The sequence below is a fragment of the Mastigoproctus giganteus genome, chromosome 8, assembly GCF_048544385.1.
Source record: "Mastigoproctus giganteus isolate SK-2022 chromosome 8, ASM4854438v1, whole genome shotgun sequence".
Lineage (NCBI taxonomy): Eukaryota > Metazoa > Arthropoda > Arachnida > Uropygi > Thelyphonidae > Mastigoproctus > Mastigoproctus giganteus.
Genome location: NC_143582.1, coordinates 13888667 through 13910723, shown reverse-complemented (window position 1 = coordinate 13910723; position 22057 = coordinate 13888667). Strand labels below are relative to the sequence as shown.

Here is a 22057-nt window from a genome sequence, read left to right as displayed (position 1 = left end):
CTCTCAATAACCGTTGTTGCTTCCAACATTAAAATGGTTCAAGACTGATTGAATATTGTTTTATAGTTTGTCAGTACGAAGTCAATTTCACTAGTATGTCCAAGAGGGTTTTCCACATCCGTTTTCGTTGGTCCTTTTTCTTGAAGAATGAGTTTGATGGACAAATTTTGTTCCCCTGCAAATTCAATTAGTAGGTTGCCTCTGTCATCCCTTTTCCATATGGATTGAAAGATCTTTCCCCATTTTGGATGGGGAAAGATCTTGTCTACAGTGAAAAGAGAGCAGCTAAACATCAGGCACATTTTGGTGGTCTTTCTTGAGGTGTGATAATTTGGAATTCTTCAAGATAATTCAAGGCCTTCATTGGTGAGTTCCTGGGAATGAAAGGAAAGCTGTTCCCAAGTATAGTCTTCTTGAACTTCTAACTGCAGTTGACCATCTCTAAAAAATCAGTGATTTCTCTTGTTTGGTCTTCAAATTCCAAAAACCAGAAGCAATTTCTGGCCACAATTTTCTCCAGGCTCCATTGACGTTAGATTCTCTAATCTCCTTCCAAGCCTACCATATTCTTCACTTTATCCAAAATTTTGCTTCTGAATCCATTCTAAAATTATTTCATGGTTCTGTCTTGATAGTCTAATCAGTGGTTGTCCTCAGATAATATGCATTAAAAAGAAACATTACCTCTTGGTCTTTGTTTGGAGCACTGATGTGTTGAGTGGTGGTGGTGGTGGGGGGGGGGGACAGGAATACATTGAAGTTTGCAGATGATACAAAGGTTGGCAGGGTTGTTAATGACAGTAATGGCAGTGTGCTACTGCAACAGGATTTAGAAAATTTAGGTAGATGGGCTGACAAGTGCCAACTGAAGTTCAACATTGACAAATGCAATGTACAGGATATGGGTAGAAGTAACCCCAGAGAAACGTACCAACTGTGTGGTACTACACTTAAGGTGGTAGAAAATAAAAAAGACCTGGGAGTAATTGTGCAGTCAGATATGACGTTTTCTGAGCAAAGGCTGCCAACCATGGGGTTTTGTCAGTGATATATAGGAATTTTGCTATCGTGGAAAAGGAGGTGATTGTCCCTCTGTATAAGGCAATGGTCAGGCCACGCCTTGAGTACTGCATACAGGTCTGGAGGCCTCATTTTAGGAAGGATGTAGATTTGGTTGAGCGTGTACAGAGAAGGGCAACAAAATTGGTGAGTGGAATGAAGGGATCCTCTTACCAAGAGAGGCTTAAGTTCTGCAAATTGCAGCGGCTGGAGACTAGGCACCTGTGAGGTGATCTGAGTGAGGTGTATAAGGCCTTGAATGGGTTGAGCACGCTGAATTCTGATGGGATTCTTCCACTTGTTCAGATTACGAATCTAAGGGGGCAAAAATTCAAATTGATGAAAGATAGATGTAGAATAGATGTGCAGAAATTTGCCTTTAGCCAGCAGGTGGTTAATTGCTGGAACAAACTTCCATCTGTCGTTGTGGAAGTTGATAGGTTAAATAAATTTAAGGAGGAACTGGACAAACATTTAGAGGGATTTTTTTTTTTTTTTTTTTGGCTGATGCTTGCTTTCTCTCATACACTTTCTTTCTCGCATCACATGCCACCACCACCACCACCACCACTACTACTACTACTACTACTACTAAATGAATTATTACTACACTGAATTCTGATGGGATTCTAATTGTTGAGATTACGAACCTAAGGGAGCATAAATTGAAATTGAGGAAGGACAGATGTAGAATAGATGTGCGGAAATTTGCCTTTAGCTAGCGGATGGTTAATTGTTGGAACAAACTTTCATCTGGCGTTGTGGAAGTTGATAGGTTAAATAAATTTAAGGAAGAACTGGACAAAGAGGGGATTGTTTTGTAATTTTTTTTTTTTTTTTTTTTTGCTGAATCTGCATAAGCTCATACACTTGCTTTCTTGTATCACATGCCACCACCACCACCACTACCACTACTACTACTACAACATAACCTTGATGCTGGGATCTAAATCTAGCATTTGAATAAAGCAGAATAAAGCAAAGCACTGATTTTTTTTCCTAGCTAGATGTAGGTTTTTGACTGCATCTTCTTCTAAAAAAAGATGTCTTCAAAAACACTTTGACAAACCCTTCGACACTGAAGACTTGTATGGAGTAATAACCTCTTTCTTCAGTGATCTCTACCAGTCTCTTGAGAAAATCTTTAGTTACCTGTTCATCAGCATTTGTCAGCTTTGCTTGCATCCTGATGTTATGTGAGCCCTGCTCATCTTTGAAACTCAAAATCCATTCCCTACTTTTACTGAAACTTTCATCCTTGGTTGCTCCCTGCTCGTTTCTTGCTGTCTCAGAAAGTCTCAAAGCTCTGGCCTGAGTGATGGCATGGTGTAAAGTATTGATGAGCATTATTAGAAATAATCGATTATTGCGTTTTCATAATTCATTATTTTCGATATATGTTGCAGTGAGAGAGAGAGAGTTGTTGTTGCTGCTATGGGAATTTTTTGCTCAAGTACTGCTTAATTTAGGCCATATTGCACTTACCAAAGTAATTGAGGCTACATATAATAACTGTGCAGAGAGCAGTTGGAAGTAGTCATACATTTGAAGAGAAAGACCTTTATTGGGATAAATGCATATGTCATTTTGTATTTTCGGATACCAAAAATCAAGTCTTTCCATCTCAGCCACAAGTCCTATTTTTCTTATAATTGTTGATTGTAGTTGGGCTGCATTCTGAATTTTATCACAGAATCTGATCTTTTCTTAAAGAATTGTTTGTGCAGTTGTGCAAGCAAGATCCACTTTCCATTTGATTTCACTTTGATAGTCCACTCTCACTGTTATCACTTTTGCCTTCACTGCTGTTGTATTGACCTTTCTGCTACATTTCTTCTTTACAGCAGCAGCATTGCTTTCATACTTACCTTTCCTTTGAAGCAATATTTTTAGTGCTAAAATATTCAATGAAAATTGCACCAACCTTCATTATTAGAGCTTGTCAAGAACCACACTGACTAAATTGCATACCATAATATGTATGTATTAACACATCATGTACTTACATGTCTGGTTCCCACAGGAACAAATTTTAAAGTAATATTGTTACACCTTCCCCTTGCATTTTTAGAAACTTAAAATGATCTGCTGTATAGTACTGCCTAAATGGTTAATGTCACTGATTTATTCACACATGAGGAGTTATTAAGGGAGGAAAATGCCAGAAATTTATCAAACTATAACAGGGTGCTTAATGATTTTGTAATTACTGAGAGCAAAGTGGAGGAGAAAGTTTTGAAGTTGAAAATAAGAAAGGCACGTGGGGTGGATGGGATCTATCCAGTTATATTAAAGGTGGTGGCAAAGGAAGTAAGCAAACCCTTAGCCATAATTATGAGAGCATCCTTGGACTCAGGAGAAGTCCCAACACACTGGTGTATCCCCAGTTCACAAAGGGGATCTAAGGGTGACACAAGTAATTACAGACCAGTTAGTTTAACTTCTGTTCTGGGGAAAATAATGACGTCACTGGCTAAAGATGCATTGCAGGATCATCTAGACAAGACAGCAGTGATAATTCAGACACAGCGTGGGTTTGTTAAGGAAAAGTCTTCTCTGACATTTTTGATTGGATACTATGATGTGGTTACAAAGGAACTGGATGCAAAAAATAATTTTTATATCATATACTTGGATTTCAGGAAAGCTTTTGACACTGTTGCTCGTGGAAGACTACTGTACAGATTGGAGAAGTATGGTATTAAGGGTAAGTTGCTACAATGGATAAAGGTTGGTTAAGTGGAAGAAGACAGAGAGAGGTAATCAATGGATGCTGCTCTTTGTGAACTAATGTTAAGTCCCAGGGGGTTCGGTGTTTTGCCCACTGTTGTTTTGTATATTTATCAGTGATATTGATGAAGGTACATCAGGCTTAGGTTCGGCGTTTTGCCCACTATTGTTTTGTATATTTATATGAAGTTTGCAGATGACACAAAGGTTGGCAGGATTGTTAATGATAGCAATGGCAGTGCTACTGCAACAGAAACTAGAAAATTTGGGCAGATGGGTTGAAAGTACTGATATGGATAGAAGTAACCCCAGAGAAATGTACCAACTGTGTGGTACTTCACTTAGGGTTGTAGAAAATGAAAACGATCTGGGAGTAATTGTGCAGTCAGATATGAAGTTTTCTGAGCAATGCAGACAGACTGCCAGAGCAGGTCATGGGGTATTGTCAATGATATACAGGAATTTTGCTAGTAGGGAAAGGGAGGTGATTATCCCTTTGTATAAGGCAATGGTCAGGCCATGCTTTGAGTACTGCATGCATACAGGTCTGGAGGCCTCATTTTAGGAAGGATATAGAGTTGCTTGAGCATGTACAGAGAAGGCAACAAGATTGGTGAGGGGAACAAAGGGATCCCCTCACCAAGAAAGGCTTAAGTTCTGCAAATGGCAGTGGCTGGAGACTATAAGCACCTGCGAGGTGATCTGATTGAGGTGTGTAAGCCTGGAATGTGTTGAGCACGCTGAATTTTGATAGGGATTCTCCTGCTTACTCAGATAACCAACCTGAGGGGGCATAAATTCAAATCGTGGAAAGACAATTGTAGAATAGATGTGACGAAATTTGCCTTTTGCAAGCGAATGGTTAATTGCTGGGACAAACTTTCATCTGTTGTTGTACAAGTTGATAGCTTAAAATCAAGGAGGAACTGGACAAACTTTTAGAGGGAATGGATGTGTGAAATTGTTTTTTTTTTTTTTTTTTTTGGATAAAGCTACATTAGATTATACGCTTGCTTTCTTGCATCACATGCCTCCATTACTACTACTACTATTTAGTAGATCCAGACTTCTGAATTTCTTTTAAAAAAAATAAAAAAGTGCAGGTCACACTGCCAAAAATGCGAGTTCTACTGCCTTAAATAAGTAGCAATTTGCTAGTGAGGCAAGTATATCAGTGTAAGCCAAGGACTGTCTGATCTTATTTTATCTTTATTTCTATTATTTTTTAATGTATAGTCTGCTATTGAAATTTCATTTAAAATATTTTGAAGTTTCTGTTATCACCAAAATTAAAACTACAAAAAAATTTAAGCGAATGAATGAGAACAAACAATTGAATTTAACATAAATTCTGAAATTTCCATGTTAATATTTTGATTTTATGTTAATTTTACATTTTTGTAGGTTTTTTTTTTTTTTTTTTAATTGCAGTACATTTTAAACTGGCTTATATAGTTTCAAAAAATGTGTAAAATTTGTAGACACTGGAGTAACATTTGAAAATTTTGGTGAATATGGAAGCAAAAAGATCATTACATGAATCAGCATAATGTTGGAGGACTTTGTATATACTGAGTACTGAGCAGAAATAAAGTTTATGTGAAATAAAATTTACTGTTCTTCCATCAGTAATAATTGTTTTAAAATTACAGGGGTCTAGCTAGTGCACCATCCAACTGTGTTGTAAAAATTGTTTCTAAACCATGTGAACTGAATATTCAGAGATTAAATAACCAAACCAAGAGTACTGTTACAGTTCCAGCATTAGCAAATGGAAGAATATGGAAATATAGTAAAGCACTTAATTCATCACTGCAACCTAGGTGAGCTGTTTTTTTTTTTTTTTTTTGCTTGCTTATTTTCAAATATTATTTCAGTATATGCACTTGTGTGTGAATTGTTTATTGATTTCTAAGAGCAGTTTACAGAAGTTTTCTTGCTTAATCCCCTTTCGGTACTTGAGGTTGTCACAGACATTCTCTCAGATATGCCAGACAAGCTGCACTTGCTACCTGTAGTCTAAAACGTTGATGGACCTGATATTCGGGTGACACTCAAGTCAAGTGAACCCAATTTCGGCAAATTCCGGACGGTCTGTGACAGTCAAATCCTCTGCTTGCACCTTCACGATGGTCGGACTGTTAGTAATCCTGGGTATAACCTCCATGCTCAAGTACATGGTGGGTGACCAGGTGTGAACCAACTTAAGGAGGGGTCGAGGTGTGGCGCCCATACCATACGGAGGAATGCCGTACCTCTATGTTACCAGGCAGTACTAGGTGGTAGATAACTCTCATCAACCGCCGCTACCACCACTTTGCTTATTTGGAGGCTTGAAGTCGTGGAACCCATGTTTGGTCTCTAGAGCTAAGTTCCAGTCAACCCTTCCCTGTCTCTTCCATCATGCAGTATGATTGTTGACTTTTGAGGTTATGATGAACATCGTGGCGAGATCCAATATTCCTGACATTTCGAGGGTACAGCTCTAAAATGGTGTTCGCAGGCCAGCCGCTAGTTAGTACACCGGACCGAACCTATTGGTAACTCTCTAGGAGGCTTCCGGATCAGCTAGTATATAATCTTGCTACCTCTACTCTGCCAGATAGTGACTGGAGGGAGTCCGAGTGGTGTGTATGCGGGGAGCATTGTCGAGGCCACGTTATGTCTAGGATCTGGGTATATTCTTACCATGTATATGCCATATCCAAAAATTTCATTACTTCATACAGCATGTCCCACCCATTTTTTTTTACTACTGAATACACCATGAATTGTCAAACTAGTAGAGCAAGCTTATCTGTGAAAAGATCTAAACCTCCCAAGCACTTCCTAATTCATTTCGCAAATATATGTGGTCTCAATTCTAAGCTTAACGATCTCCATTTCCACTTGCAGTCTGCCAAACCCATATGTACTTTTTCTGACTGAATCTCAGTTATCGGTTGATTCAACTACTGCTCATCTCAGATGCCCAAATTATTCGCTGTATGATTCCTTTCACCTCAAAGGTGGTACTTGTGCATATATCCGTTCTGATATTCCCTGTCAGAAACTTGGCAATTTGGAATCTACTCTCTTTGATTTTCTCTGGCTTAAAATCTCTCTACCTCATTGTGTAAAATTCATCTGTTGTCTCGACCATTCTTCCAACTCCACTAATCACTTTGAGCTCTTTGACTTCCTCTCTTTGCAACTTGACTTTCTCCAGTCCAACTTTCCTAACAAGGAGGTAATTTTCCTTGGTTATTTTAATGTTCACAACTCCAGCTGGCTTCCGTTTTCTAGTCACACCGACCCAGCTGTTCGAGATGCTGAGGCTTTTGCAATTACTAATGACCTCGCACAGATTGTTCATTTACCTACAAGAATACCAGACAATCCTAATCATACAGCCAACACGCTTGATCTTTTTCTCACAAACAACGCTTCTAAGTACACGGTCGAAGTGAGAGGTCCTTTAGACACTTCAGATCACAACTTGGTGATTGTCTCTTCTCCAATGGAGCCCTTATCTCATGGCTGTTCCCAACCTCGTGTTGTTTGGCATTACAAGAATGCAAAATGGGATGACCTGCGAGATTTCTTTTCTTCTTTTCCCTGGTCGGATTACTGTTTCAAAACTTCTGATGTCAACGTTTGCTCAGATCGTGTCAGTGAAATTATTCTTGCAGGAATGGAATCCTTTATCCCACACTCCACTTTAAAATCTCGTCCTTTATCTAAACCTTGGTTTTCCAATAAATGTGCTAAGACTGTTCAAGAGTAGAATGTTGCATATCGTAATTGCCTTGTTTCTAATTCTTCAGTTTCATTTTCTGCTTACACCAAAGCTCGCAACAATTGTAAAGCATATTAATCAGTCCAAACTAGAGTTTGAACAGGCTAAGATTAGAAAACTTGCTTCTTGCCCTAATGGTAGCCAAGCATTCTGCTCCCTTGCCAAAGCTATTGGCCCAACTTTTGCCCATCTCTGCTCCCACCTATGTCCAAACCAGATGTTACTGTTGTCACTTCAGCCAAGGATAAAGTTGACCTGCTAGCTTCCCATTTTTCTTCCAACTCATATATTAATGATCTTGTTAAACACCTCCCACCATTTCAACACACTCCATTCAATCTCTCCTGTGGTCTTCCGTCAAAAGGATTTCAGAAGGATTTTGACAAATCTTGATGCTAAGAAAGCTCCAGGTCCCGATGGTATTTCTCCACTTGTTCTCAAAACCTGTGCTCCTGAACTTACTCCTATTCTTTGCCGCCTTTTGTCACTTTCTTATTCCAAAGGCGTTTTTCCTTCTGCTTCGAAATTTGCTCATATCCGGCCAGTTCCTAAAAAGGATGACAAATCCCTCGCATCCAATTATCGACCCATTGCAATTACTTCTACTCTTTCTACAGTAATGGAGAAATCAATTAACCGCCAACTCTTAAAACTATCTAGAAACCTTCCATCTGATCAACAATTGCCAGTATGGATACCGTCAGTGTCGATCTGCTGGTGATATTTTGGCTTATGTTACCCATTTATGGACTAATTCAATGGAAAGGTTTGGTGAAACACAAGTAGTTGCTTTTGACATCTCAAAGGCTTTTGATCGTGTTTGGCATAAAGGTCTTCTAAACAAGCTTCCATCTTATGGTTTGCCAACTGGTTTTAGTAATTGGTTATCCAGTTTTCTCTGTGATCGCTCACTGAGGGTGATGGTAGATGGCTCTCTGTCTTCTAACTTCTCCACTAATGCCGGTGTCCCCCAAGGTTCAGTTCTTTCCCCCCACTCTTTTCTTCTTGTATATTAATGACCTTCTTCCATTAACTGGAAATCCTATCCATAGTTTTGCCGATGATAGAACATTGCTTTCCACTTTGAGAAACCTTGCCTTGTTCAATCAGTTTCAACTTCTCGAAAATCTGCTACCAATTTCTTACATGCTGATCTTCAGGTAATTCTCCAGTGGGACAAAAGACAACTTAGTTGATTTCAACCCTTCTAAAACTCAGTCTTGTCTTATATCTCGCAAAAAGGATTCTTCTGCTCTTATGCTTACCTTTAGTGACACTCTGATTTCTAGGCAAAATGATATATTTCTTTTGGGGATTACCCTGACTTCTAATCTCTCTTGGCACAAGCACATTACAAATATTGCTTCCTCTGCATCAAAAAAACTTGATTTTCTCTTTCGCTCTCGGCGTTACTTTTCTTCCAAACAGCTGCTCACTCTGTATAAATCGCAAATCCACCCTGCCATGGAATATTGTTCCTACATCTGGGGTGGTGTCCCCAAAACCTCTCTCAGGCTTCTAGATTCCATTCAGAAGAGGGCAGTTAGGTTAATTAATGATTCATCTCTAACAGAGTCTCTCCACTCACTGTCTCATAGACATACTGTTTCTGCTGCATGCCTATTCTACAGATACTTCCATGGGCACTGTTCTTCTGAATTGGTTCTATAGTTCCCGCTCTCTCATTCAAAACAGTCTGAACACGTGCCGCCAACATCCATTTACTGTCCAACTTCAAACTCACAGAACCAACTTTTCATCTTCCTCGTTTATTCATTCAACTGCTATTTTCTGGAACAACCTTCCTTCATACGTATTTCCTGAAAATTACAGTCTACAGAAGTTCAAATCCAATGTCAACAAATATCTTCTTTCGTCTTCTCAACGTCGTTTGTTTGTTATTTGGTTTTTAGGAGCATTAGCAACTAAGGCCATATTGCTCCCGGAATATGCGGTGGTCATTCCCTGACCTTTCCACATCCTCTGTATTTGGTGGTGACGGACTCGAACCCCGATCTAATCAAGAAGCGTGTGCTATGCACTGCCGCTACTTCCCACCTGGCTACGGAGGCTCCACTTTTTTCTCAACGTCCAACCCAAGCATGGTACTAAGTACTATAGATTCTAATGCATGTCGTGTTTGTGGTTTACATAAAAAAAATATATATATGCATGTTGTGCAGATTAGCCTGTTCTTGAGTTATGAATATGTGGGTGTAAGCAAAAAGTTTCCACACTGGTTATGTGGAGTGCCAATCACATGTATAGCAGTGCACCATTAGATACTTTTGGGATAATTCATAGTGAGTATGTTGAGTTTCCTGCCAGTATGATGTTGTGCTTTTGTGCAGTTAGTGTTTGTGTTCTTGTAGCTGTTTTTTTTTTTTTTTTAATGAAAACCCCAAACACAACAGGTATTAAAACCTCTAGTACTTAGTACTATTCATGGGTTGGAGGTTGAGAAGATGAAAGAAGATACTTTTTGACATTAGACTTGAACTTCTGTAGATTGTAGTTTTCAGGAAATACGTATGAAGGAAGGTTGTTCCAGAAAACAGTAGTTGAATGAATAAATGAGGAAGGTGAAAAGTTGGTTCTGTGAGTTTGAAGTGGATAATAAAAGGATATTCACTGGTTGCAGCATGTGTTCGGACTGCTTTGAAAGAGAGAGCAGGAATTATAGAAGCCAGTTGAGAAGAACAGTACCCATGGAAGTATCTATAGAAAAGGCATGCAAGCAGAAACAAAATGTCTACGAGACAGAGTGGAGGGACTCTGTTAGAGTTGAGTCATTAATTAACCTAACTGCCCTCTTTTGAATGGAATCTAGAAGCGTGAGAGAGGTTTTGAGGACACCACCCCAGATGTGGGAACAATATTCCATGGTAGGGTGGATTTGCGATTTTTACAGTGAACAGCTGTTTGAAAGAAAGGTAAAAGAGCAAAAGAGAAAACCCAGTTTTTTAAATGCAGAGGAGGCAATACTTGTAATGTGCTTATGCCAATAGAGATTAGAAGTCGGGTAATCCCTAATAGAGGTATGTGATCTAGTCTAGAAATCTGAAAGTTTGTATCTGTGAAGAAAGCCAAGCAGACTGGGTGGATTAACTATACCCTCCATATTGATGCGATATCTACAGATTGCTGCTATATAAATTATTTTTGGTAGATTGTAAGGTTATGTAAGGGTGAATTTATAGGTTTCTGTTTTTTTTCTAATGAAGTTTCTATGCATCATGTTGGTATGATTTGTATCTATGTAGCTGTAAGCTCTCTGAGTTTACAATGGAGTATCCTTCTTTTTCCACTTGATATGATCCCTTCTATGTCTCGCCATTAAAACATAGTTCATAACATAGAATTTCTTTGTCTTTTTGTAATTACAGTTTTTCCTCCCTCTTTTTAGAATTATGGTTAACTATTCTCAGGTTTTTATTATGACTGTCTTCATTAAAATCAGAATTAAATTAAAAAAATCTTTGAAGTTCTGCTTACTTTTGTTAATGAAGACATTCATAATAAACACCTGAGAATAGTTTGCTATAATATTTCAATTAGTTAAAAAAAAACCCTTTATTCCGCAGGTTTTTCATTTCCAGTGCAATGCATATGATATTCCCCAGGGACAATACTCCTCAGTTTAGAAAGCAATAAAAATTAATAAAAGAATTTATTTTCAAAGAAAATAAATGTACAGAATCACAACTCCTTTAACTGCATTGCTGGTAAAGTATGAAAATATGAGCTGAAACATCCTCCCTGTCAATAAATTAGTAAAGGTTACATCCTTGTGAGTTGCAATGACCAGTGAAAGATGAGTACAGAGACAAAATGTTGAACATCAGAACAGGTTGATGGATGATGATGATCAGTGTTATACCACAGCATTTGCTGCTAATTTTTGCCTGTTTTGTACATTTGGTAAAAAAGTGTTAGTATGGTTCTACCAGCATTCTGCCTTCAAGGTGATTTGAGTGCTGATGTTATCTAATGAAGTGTTGCATATTCGGTATTTACTACAGTCAGTAGAAGCCTATTATGGAGTTGTAGATCCCCAGCCTTGGTCAGGGAACTACTAGTTCAAAGGGAAACTTGAAAAATAACAAATTATCCAAGCTATACTTTGCTTTTTAACAGTTCCTCATAGCAGTGCTAAGTGAGAGAGAATATTCAGCCAGGTTGGGGGAAATGGGGTGTGGAAGCTTGAGTTTGTCTCTTTCTGGGGAAGCTTAAAAATGGCTATTTCTTGAACTGGTTACTGTCGCCCCATTTTTGAAGTATCGGTGGACCAACCTATATATCTTCGCACTCGTATATAAGAGAGAGGCAGTTCTCTTGAAGAGAAGGGAGGAAGTGTAAAAACAAGATCAATGGAGAGTGCGGGAGCAGAGACCCTTGCTGATGGCAGTGAGTCTTAAATGAGAGCCGTCACCAGAGCATGATTCTATATCGAATAAAGGGTACAGCAACGACTGTCTCTGTGACCTAGCCAGTCACTTGAATGTATGAGAGAACGGCGTACGTTGCGATCACCAGAAACACAATGGGTGATTTCAATTTGCCTCTAATTGATTGGAGTAAATGGGAAGGAAACTCGACATGGGGAACAAAATTTTTAAATCAACTAGATGACTGTTATTTGTATCAACATGTCAGGGAAAGTACTAGAGAAAAGAATATCCTAGACCTCATCATCACACATGAATCAGATGACATAACAGGGCTGACAGTAGAGGAACCAGTAGCAGGAAGTGATCACGGAGTTCTACGGTGGATGATGACGAGAGAGGTAGCAGAAGTAAAAGGCAAAGGAATGGGTTTTAATTTCAGAAAAGGAAATTACGATGCCTTAAGGTACTACATGGCCTCTATTAACTGGGTAGATATCGCGCAGAGAATGAATACAATTGAACTGTGGTACGCTTTTAAAACATTAATCACAGATGCCTTGAATGCGTATATACCATTAAAAAAATACTCCACGAGAAGGGTTCCAAGTTGGATAAATAGTGAAGTTGCCACATTACTTGAGCAGAAAAAGGTGGCATGGAAACGTTACAGAGCAATAAAAAGTACTGAAGCCTATAACAGCTACAAGGTGGTGTGTAATAGAGCCACAGAAAAGGTTCGACAGGCAAAGGCAGTTTATGAGAAATCACTAGCAAACAGAGCAAAGAGGGGGGATAAAGAATTCTTCACATATATAAATGCCAAGAAGAGCAGGACAAACCAGATCGGACCTATACGTAAGGGAAAGGGGATAGTAATAAATACACCAGCTGCCGTTGCAGATGAACTCAACAGTTATTTTGCATCGATATTTACAAATGAAAAGCCTTTTGTGGCAATGGGAAATTGTGGGAGCGAAGTTAAAAAATATGTAATTAATGATATTGAAATTTCGCAAGATTATTTAATGAAAAAACTTTCAAGCCTACAGACTAGTAAGGCTCCTGGAGTTGATGGAATATACCCTATAATCTTGAGAGAGGCGGCAAGCGAGTGCATTGAACCACTGAGGCTGGTTATGCGAGCATCACTAGATTCTGGGGAGATTCCCTTGGATTGGAAAAGTGCAAATGTATCTCCCATACATAAGGGTGGCTCTAAAAGTGAAGTGGGAAATTATCGACCTGTCAGTCTGACTTCAGTAGTAGGGAAAATCATGGAGGCATTGATCAAGGGTGGAATTCAGGATCATTTGGATAGAATTGAAATTTTCAAGGATACTCAGCATGGTTTTGTAAAGGGAAAATCATGTTTAACAAATCTGGTTCGCTATTTCGAAAGGGTCACTCACGAGCTGGATTTAAGGAATAATTTCGACATTGTTTATTTAGATTTCAGCAAAGCTTTTGACTCAGTCCCACATGAGCGGTTGCTTTATAAGCTGGAACAGGTTGGAATCACTGGGAAAATCCTTAGATGGATAGAAGGATGGCTTCAGGGCAGGAGGCAGAGGGTTGTGATAAATGGCTATTCCTCAGATTGGGTTGATGTAAGAAGTGGGGTTCCCCAAGGATCAGTATTAGGACCACTGTTGTTTTTAATTTTCATAAACGACATTGATGAAGGGATAGAGGGCGTGATGTCTAAATTTGCAGATGATGTTAAAATTGGTAGAGTAGTTAATGATCACTGTCAAGCTGAGCTTCTTCAGAGAGACCTAAATAGACTTCAAGAATGGTCAGAAAAATGGCAGCTGTGCTTTAATCCAACAAAGTGTAAGGTATTACACCTGGGAAACAGTAATCCCAAAATAACTTATTCACTTGGTGGAGTTCAACTAAACCCAGTACTGGAGGAAAGGGACTTGGGTGTTACGATACGGTCAGACATGAAATTCTCTGAGCATTGTAAACAGGTTGCAAGGAAGGCCCATGGTGTCCTATCGATGATCTATCGAACTTTTGCAAGTAGAGATAGGGACGTGATAATCCCATTATATAAGGCCTATGTTAGACCACACTTGGAATACTGTGTTCAAGTATGGAGACCGCACCTAAAGAAAGACATCGAGCTTCTTGAAAGGGTGCAAAGAAGGGTAACTCGCCTGGTGAGATCGGCAAAAGGGCGTCCTTATGAAGAAAGACTTCGAATATGTGGGTTGCAGAGTTTGGAGACTAGACACCTTAGAGGAGATTTGATTGAGGTGTTTAAGGCTGTGAGAGGCATCAGTAAAATGAATGAGGACAAAATTTTCAAGATTATAAATGATGCTAGAACTAGGGGACATAAATTCAAGTTACGCGGGGAAATGTTTAGATTGGACTGCAGGAAGTTTTATTTTAGCCAGTGAGTTATAAATTACTGGAATAAGTTGCCTTCATGGGTGGTAGAGGCCGACAGTTTGGGGAAATTCAAAGGTCATCTGGATAGTACTTTCGGGTAAGGGAAGCGCATAGGATGATAGGATTAATTTCCTTTTTATTTAATTTTTAATTTCATTTTATTATTTTTATTTATTTATTAATTATTATTATTTATTTATTTAATTTTTGTTTTTATCATTGTTTTGTTCGGATTTTTTTTTTTTTTTTTTTTGGCTGGTGCAGCATAAGCCATAGGCTTTCTTGCACCATACGGCCGTTACTAATACTAATACTAATACTAACACTATATATATAAAAAAAAGATGAGAATGCCAGCAAGAATTGTTGGTCATGTACCATCAAAAACTATATGCAGAGCAATGAAAAAGAACAGCCCAAAAGGGATGGTTTCCTCATAGCAGTGCTGATTGTGAGAGAATATTCAGCCAGGTTGGGGGAGAGGGGGCGTGGAAGCTTTGTCTCTTTCTGGGGAAGCTTTAGAAATTTTCTTGACAACCAAGTCTAAACAGCAATGCCATTATTATAAACAAAATTTGGACTGAACATTTCTGAATAAATCAGATTCTGTGAGCAGTATCTTTCTTGAAACAATCAAGGAAGGTGTTCAGTTGATGTATAATAGATAATCCAAATAGAAATCCAGAGACAGAAAAATCCTAGGTAATCTAATGTTTGAAAGAACACTGTGCCAGTAAACAATCCTGTGATTGTATATTAATGTAACTGTATTGAAATTTAATTTCTAGTGCAATATGCACTTTAAAAAAACCTCTTGCTTTTTTAGAAAAACTGTTTCTCTTGACTTTGGATGAACTTATTATGGTTAACTGATCTGCAGCTTTTCAAAAGCTGGTGATTGGCAGCTATGTATGTAATTTACATGGATAAAATTGACCTGTGTTTCTTCATTCGTAATGCTTTATATGAGTGGAATCAAGGCTATGTCCATTTGATAATTTTGTTTCTTATAGTTAAAGATTTAGTGCAGCATGGCGTAAGGTTGCTTACGTGCTATTAAAAATCAAATTAAAATCTTACAGTTAAATTAATATTAAGTCTGCCAATTTCTTTGATTGAAATTAAGCTAAAAATAATTAGTATTTAGATCAGATAATTGGTATTTAGATCATAGAAATGCCACTATATTATTAATATGATTTAATTGTCACAACAGTAGCAATTATATCATTAATATTAATAATGCAGTAGAATATTTTAACCTAAGGAATTAAAATATGATGCCCAGGAAATTTTCCCAAGTGAAAGAGACACTATAATTACTATAACAACATTGCTTTTCCGCTTCATCAGAATATTGCATAATATTTCTTCTGTGATTGATGATCTCTGAACATATAGTATTACATAGATATCAAACTTAATACTGGCTCATCAAGAAAAAGTGCATCAACAGTTCTGGTTGCCTATATTTTTAAGTTTATTTGGTGTAATTAAACATTTATAAGAAGCTTTATAGTTCGTTTTGCTCGTTATTTTTAATTTAGATAGAGTTTTTGTAGGTTATTACTTAATATATATACTACTGTTGTTTCGTTTGAATATTGCAGCCACTGTTTTTGTATAGAGTGAGTATTAGCGAATTTAAATTTTGAACTGTGATAAATAGGTAGTTCTAACATAAAATTAGATAACGTAACATGAATCACTGCATTTAGGAAACTATTAGATTTTTATAATCTTCTTAATTTTCGTTGTTAATTTTAATATCATACTCCAGACTAGAGCAGCAAAGCAACGAACACAAAGTTACGGTAGTACTGTGGCTCAGGGAGAACTGGAGGGAGCTATTCTCCAATGCATCACAGTCACACAAAAAAATGTGTGAGATGTGAAATAGTAGTACTAGTAGTAGTAGTTTTTTTTTTTTTTTTTTTTTAGGAGCATTAGCAACTAAGGCCATATTGCTCTGGGAATATGCGGTGGTCATTCCCTGACCTTTCCGTATTTTGGTGGTGACGGGCTCGAACCCCAGTCTAATCAAAAAGCGTGTGCTATGCACTGCTGCTCCTTCCCACCTGGCTATGGAGGCGCCAGTAGTAGTAGTGGCATGTGATGCAAGAAAGCAAATGTATGAGCTTATCAACCAAAAAAAAAAAAAAATACAAAACCATTCCCTCTAAATGTTTCTCCTTAAATTTATTTAAGGAGAAATAAACCAACTTCCACAACGACAGATGGAAGTTTGTTCCAGCAATTAACCACCTGCTGGCTAAAGGCAAATTTATGCACATCTATTCTACATCTGTCTTTCCTCAATTTCAATTTATGCCCCCCTTAGGTTCGTAATCTGAACAAGTGGAAGAATCCCATCAGAATTCAGCGTGCTCAACCCATTCAAGGCTTTATACACCTCAATCAGATCACCTTGCAGGTGCCTAGTCTCCAGCCGCTGCAATTTGCAAAACTTAAGCCTATCTTGGTAAGAGGATCCCTTCATTCCCCTCACCAGTCTTGTTCCCTTCTCTGTACACACTCAAGCAAATCCTTCCTAAAATGAAGTTTCCAGACATGTATGCAGAACTCAAGGCATGGCCTGAACATTGCCTTATACAGAGAGACAATCACCTCCTTTTCCCTGCTAGCAAAATTCCTGTATATCATTAACAAAATCCCATGACCTGCCCTGGTAGCATGTCTGCATTGCTCAGAAAACTTCATATCTGACTGCACAATTACTCCCAGGTCTTTTTCATTTTCTACCACTTTAAGTGTAGTACCACACAGTTGGTACGTTTCTCTGGGGTTACTTCTACCCATATTCAGTACTTTGCATTTGTAAAGGTTAAACTTCAGTTGTCATTTCTCAGCCAGTCTACCCAAATTTTCTAGATCTCACAGGGTTGTTAATGACAGCAATGGCAGTGTGCTACTGCAACACTGCCATTGCTGTCATTAACAATCCTGCCAACCTTTGTATCATCTGCAAACTTCAACACTATACCTGATGTACCTTCATCAATATCATTGATTAATATACAAAACAACAGTGGACTCAATACCCAACCCTGTGGGACTCCATTAATAACATTAGTCCACGAAGAGCTAGTCCACCACCCTCTGTATTCTCCCACTCAACCATCCTTTTATCCATTGTAGCAACTTACCCTTAATACCATTCTGCTCTGATTTCTACAGTAGTCGTCAATGTGCAACAGTGCCAAAAGCTTTCCTGAAATCCAGGTAAAAAGTGAAGTGCAGCCATTATCAACCCACGGCAGGATGGAAGCCTCATCAACAATTCATGCTGTGGGAAATGGACCATAATCTGCCACGCTGGTCCAGTGCGGGTTGGCAGATTGACCGTATTCATCAGTCAGGGGCTTGAACCCTGGTCTACTCAAAGAGCGTGTGCTACTGCACTCCCGCTCCTTCACACTTGGCTATGGAGGCCCGGTATATGATATCAAAATTATTTTTTGCATCCAGTTCCTTTGTAACCACATCATAATATCCAATCAAATTTGTCAGAGAAGACTTTCCCTTAACAAACTCATGCTGTGTCTGAATTATTGCTACAGTCTTGTCTAGATGATCCTGCAATGCATCTTTAACCAGTGTCTGCCATTATTTTACCCGGAACAGAAGTTAAACTTACTGGTCTGTAATTACTCGTGTCCCCCTTCGATCCCACTTTGGAATTGGGAATACATTTGCACATTTCCAGTCCATGGGGACCTCCCCTGAGTCCAAGGATGCTCTCATAATTATGGCTAAGGGTTTGCTTAGTTGCTTTTCCGCCTCCTTTAATATAACTGGATAGATCCCATCCACCCCAGGTGCCTTTCTTATGTTTAACTTGAACAATTTCTCCTCCACTTTGCTCTCGGTTATTACAAAATCATTAAGCACCCTGCTACAATTTGATAACCTTCTGGCATTTTCAATCCTTAATAATTCCTCATGTGTGAATGTAGATGCAAAATACTCATTCAGTTTGTTTGCTATCTCAGCAGGATCATCAACAGTCAAACCATCAATATCAAGCGGACCAATCAGATTCATCCCCTTCCTTTTAAGGTTTATATAAGTAAAGAAATCCTTGCTGTTTTTCTTACCATCCTTTGCCAAAGATTTCTCGTAATCTGCCTTCGCCTGCCTAACCTCCTTTGTGACTTGATTACAGACTAGCTTATATCTGCCATAGGCTTCTGTGTCGCCTGAATAATTTATATGTATCCCATGCATTTTTTTTCTCTGCCACGAGTCTCATTAGTTCATTTGACAACCATTTAGGCCTAAACCTTGAATAATATTTCTTAACAGGTATGAAACTTTTAGTAACTTCCACGATTAATTTCTTGAATGCTTCACAATTAGAATTTGCTGTTGGTAACATCGTCAGTTGATCCCACTGTACAGAATTTAAAAACTGTCTGAGACCACTATAGTCACCTTTACAGAAGCAAAAACCCTTTCCTTTACCCCTGATGGTAATTATATCTTTAAGTAAATCCCATGTCAGTACACTGTGCTCACTGCCACCTAGTGGTTCCTTTATCTTCAAATTCTTATTACACGAATGATCACTGCTGATAACCAGATCAAGAGTATTACCCTCTCTGGTTGCCTCTCAAACATGCTGCTGCAGAAAACAATCATCCAACAAATCCAGAAAAGTCTTACTAGTGTTCGAGTGACCAACCCACAAGTTCCAGTCATTATCTGGGAAGTTAAAATCCTCCATTATAGGACATTCTGATTTACTAGCCCACTCTATTGCTCTGTACAATTGTTCATTGTACTCATTCGAGTCATTAGGCCTATAACACACTCCTACTCTTATTTTTGCTTCCGCAGTGCTTATGGCACACCAAACTGACTCAGCAGTGCACTTTTCATCTATATCAACTGGATGCACTTCTTTTGATTTTATATTTTTCTTACTATGCTTCTAGCATTGGTATTCATGCAAGTACAGCAGGCCCCCGTTATAATGCGGTTCGCTTTACGCTGATTCGCTATAACGCTGTTCTTATATTATAACCCATATCTGACTATAACGCTGTCACAGATCACTATAACGTTCTTTTACAGATTACATTTTTGACATATTTAACGAAATCGTTTCATTTCATGGAGTCGATAGCTTGAAAATGAATAGCAAAACAGCATTAAAACGTTTCCCACGCCGACTTGAGAAATTTTCCCACGCTCAGTGAAATTTTCTCGCACGCTAATTTAATTGGAGTACAGTGACTTGTTACGTAGTTCCGAGATCAACATTTTAAAAAATGATCAAGTATATTGCTTGTAATATTTGCGTTATATGCATTTATCGAAAGTCTAGTCATCACTCAGTACAGTATTAGACATCGTGCGTAACGGACAGTTTACTTGAACATTGTATCATAATTAATTCAACCAATGCAGTTACATTTTCGAAGAGCTAATAATGACCGATAGGAATGAAAAAGCAACAATGTCTGGGTGCATTACGAAGACTATAAATGTAAGAAAAAACTGAATTTGAAAATTAAATTAGACGTTTTGAAGCGAATCGATTCCGGTCAACGACAAGCGGATGTGTGCCATGATTTAGGACTTACAAGTTTAACTGTAAGAATAATTATGAAAAAATAAAGAATTAATTTTCGGGAAAGATAGCTGTTCCACTGCAAGCAACTAGGATTAGACCGGCTATTAGGATTGAAATAGAAAGACTTTATAATTTTATTGAAGATTCCAATGCAGAATTTAGTTAAGTTAAATATTAAAAAAAAAAAAAAAAAAAAAAGAGACAGAGAGAGAAAGAGATTAGCCAATATGATGATCTGAAGAAAACTTGCCTAAAAAAAAAAAAAAATGTGGAACCATTTAAAACTGGTAAGGGCTGGTAGAATAGATTTAAAATCCAGGAAGAATCCAGGGAGTGCAGATCAAGGAGCCGAACCTTTCAAAAAAGAACTGGTTAAAATTATTGAAGAGGGGTATTATGTATTATACTTCTCAACAAGTTTTTAACATAGACAAAGCAGGACTTTTGTGGAAACGAATGCCTAAAAGAAGTTTCATATTGAAAGAAGGAAAAACATGCCAAGTTTCAAAGCGGTGAAGGATTAGTTGACTTTATTGTTGGGTGGTAACGCTGCAGGCCATTTAAAATTAATACCCCTTTTACTTTATTTGGAAGAGGGCCAAAGTTCAACCCAAAATCGACACATTTTTCATGATTAAATTAAATCAATTAAATTCATTATTTTAATTGGAATTTTAAGTTTACTTTTGATACGCAAGTAGTTACCACATAATTATATGTATGTAATGCAGAATATTTTATATGTGCAAATATTTGAATATGAAATATTTTGACCGACATTTGTGCATCTTTTCACTACCGTTTATTTTTGATTAGGAAATATCCTATGGCACCGACCGCAGCTCACAAATACATATGTTACCTTATGGGAAAGCGGCGCTCGCTTAGCGCGGATTCACTTAGCGCTCTGTTTTTCCGGAACGAATGATCAGCGTTAAGCGGGGGGTCACCTGTATACATGCACCTATTCTTATTCTTAGTTACCCTAACACATACCATATACCCACCTGTTTCACGATGACTGCCATCAGTCTCTAAAACCCCCATCACCCCTCACTCCAGGCCGCTGCTTATTCTAATAGAAGCAGTGCAAGAATCACCTTCACCTCTGGCTGTGGCTACTTTTAGCCTGTGAATTCCCCCCCCCCCTCCAAGATAGCAGTTTTCCGTCCCACCTAACATTGCCTCGATAGCATCAGCAAATATTCTTGCACCCTTTCTATTTAAGTGTATCCCATCCCTGTAGAAGCAGTCTCTCCTGTTAACAAGCACAGACCATGCTGAAAAAAAATTCTGCTCCTTGAGCCTTGCACATTCCCTCCAGTGCCGAATTGATTGACAAGGCTCTCATCATGTATTCCATCCTATTGTGTCTGGGCAGAATTGCAGACACTTTCAAATTTCACCCTAACCCATGACTTTTTTTGCAACATTGATCTGTACTTGTTAATTAAATCTGCAGATCTCCTACTCTTAATGTCATTGGTGCCAACGTGTACAACAATATCACCCCTTGTGCCCTTAAAAGATGAGATATGCTTCAAAACGTCATCAGCTTTTGTCCCTGGCAGACATAACCTGGTCCTATTCCATCTATCCTTTTTACACAATAAATATATATTCCCCATCTCCCTGACAATAGAGTCACCAGCAATAACTAACTCCAGTGGGACCAGCGCATTCTGCCTTGGAGATTGTTGCTGTGTTGGTGCCGACCGGGCTAGCCTGGTGGGTAAAGTACCTGCCTGGCAACCCAAAGGTCGCGGGTTCGATTCCCGCCTTGGGCTTGGATCAAAGTACTGCAAAAACCTTGGGAGGTGCATTATGGCCACAGAAGCCTATGCGCCAACAACTACCAAAAAAAAAAAAAAAAAAAAAAAAAAAGCTGCTGTGTTGCCAGGAGTGAGCTCTGCCGTTGAGTTGGGCAGCTGATAGCTTGACAGGCCCCTCATTAATTTCTTCGAGGGCATCTACCCTACACTTCAAGCTCTCATAGACACCCATTAGAACACTGAGTTAATGTCTAATTTCTAGATACTCTCTGCACCTGGCACACACAAAGACATCCTCCTTGGCTAGATCATATTCTGTTCCAGAGGG

At 38.5% G+C, this 22057-nt stretch overlaps 1 protein-coding gene across 2 annotated transcripts in view; it reads left to right on the top strand.

Annotated features, from left to right (window-relative positions):
- The window catches only part of LOC150081272 (sentrin-specific protease 6-like), a 369847-nt gene that overhangs the window by 142421 nt on the left and 205369 nt on the right, over window positions 1-22057 (top strand). Inside the window, exon 5 of one of the 2 annotated variants that reach the window (XM_090379580.1) lies at window positions 5442-5612. The exons of the other annotated variant lie outside the window; for it this stretch is intronic. Within the exon in view, the coding sequence (XP_090235706.1) occupies window positions 5442-5612 (171 nt within the window). The remainder of the gene's footprint in view (window positions 1-5441; window positions 5613-22057) is intronic. 2 annotated transcript variants of the gene reach the window in all.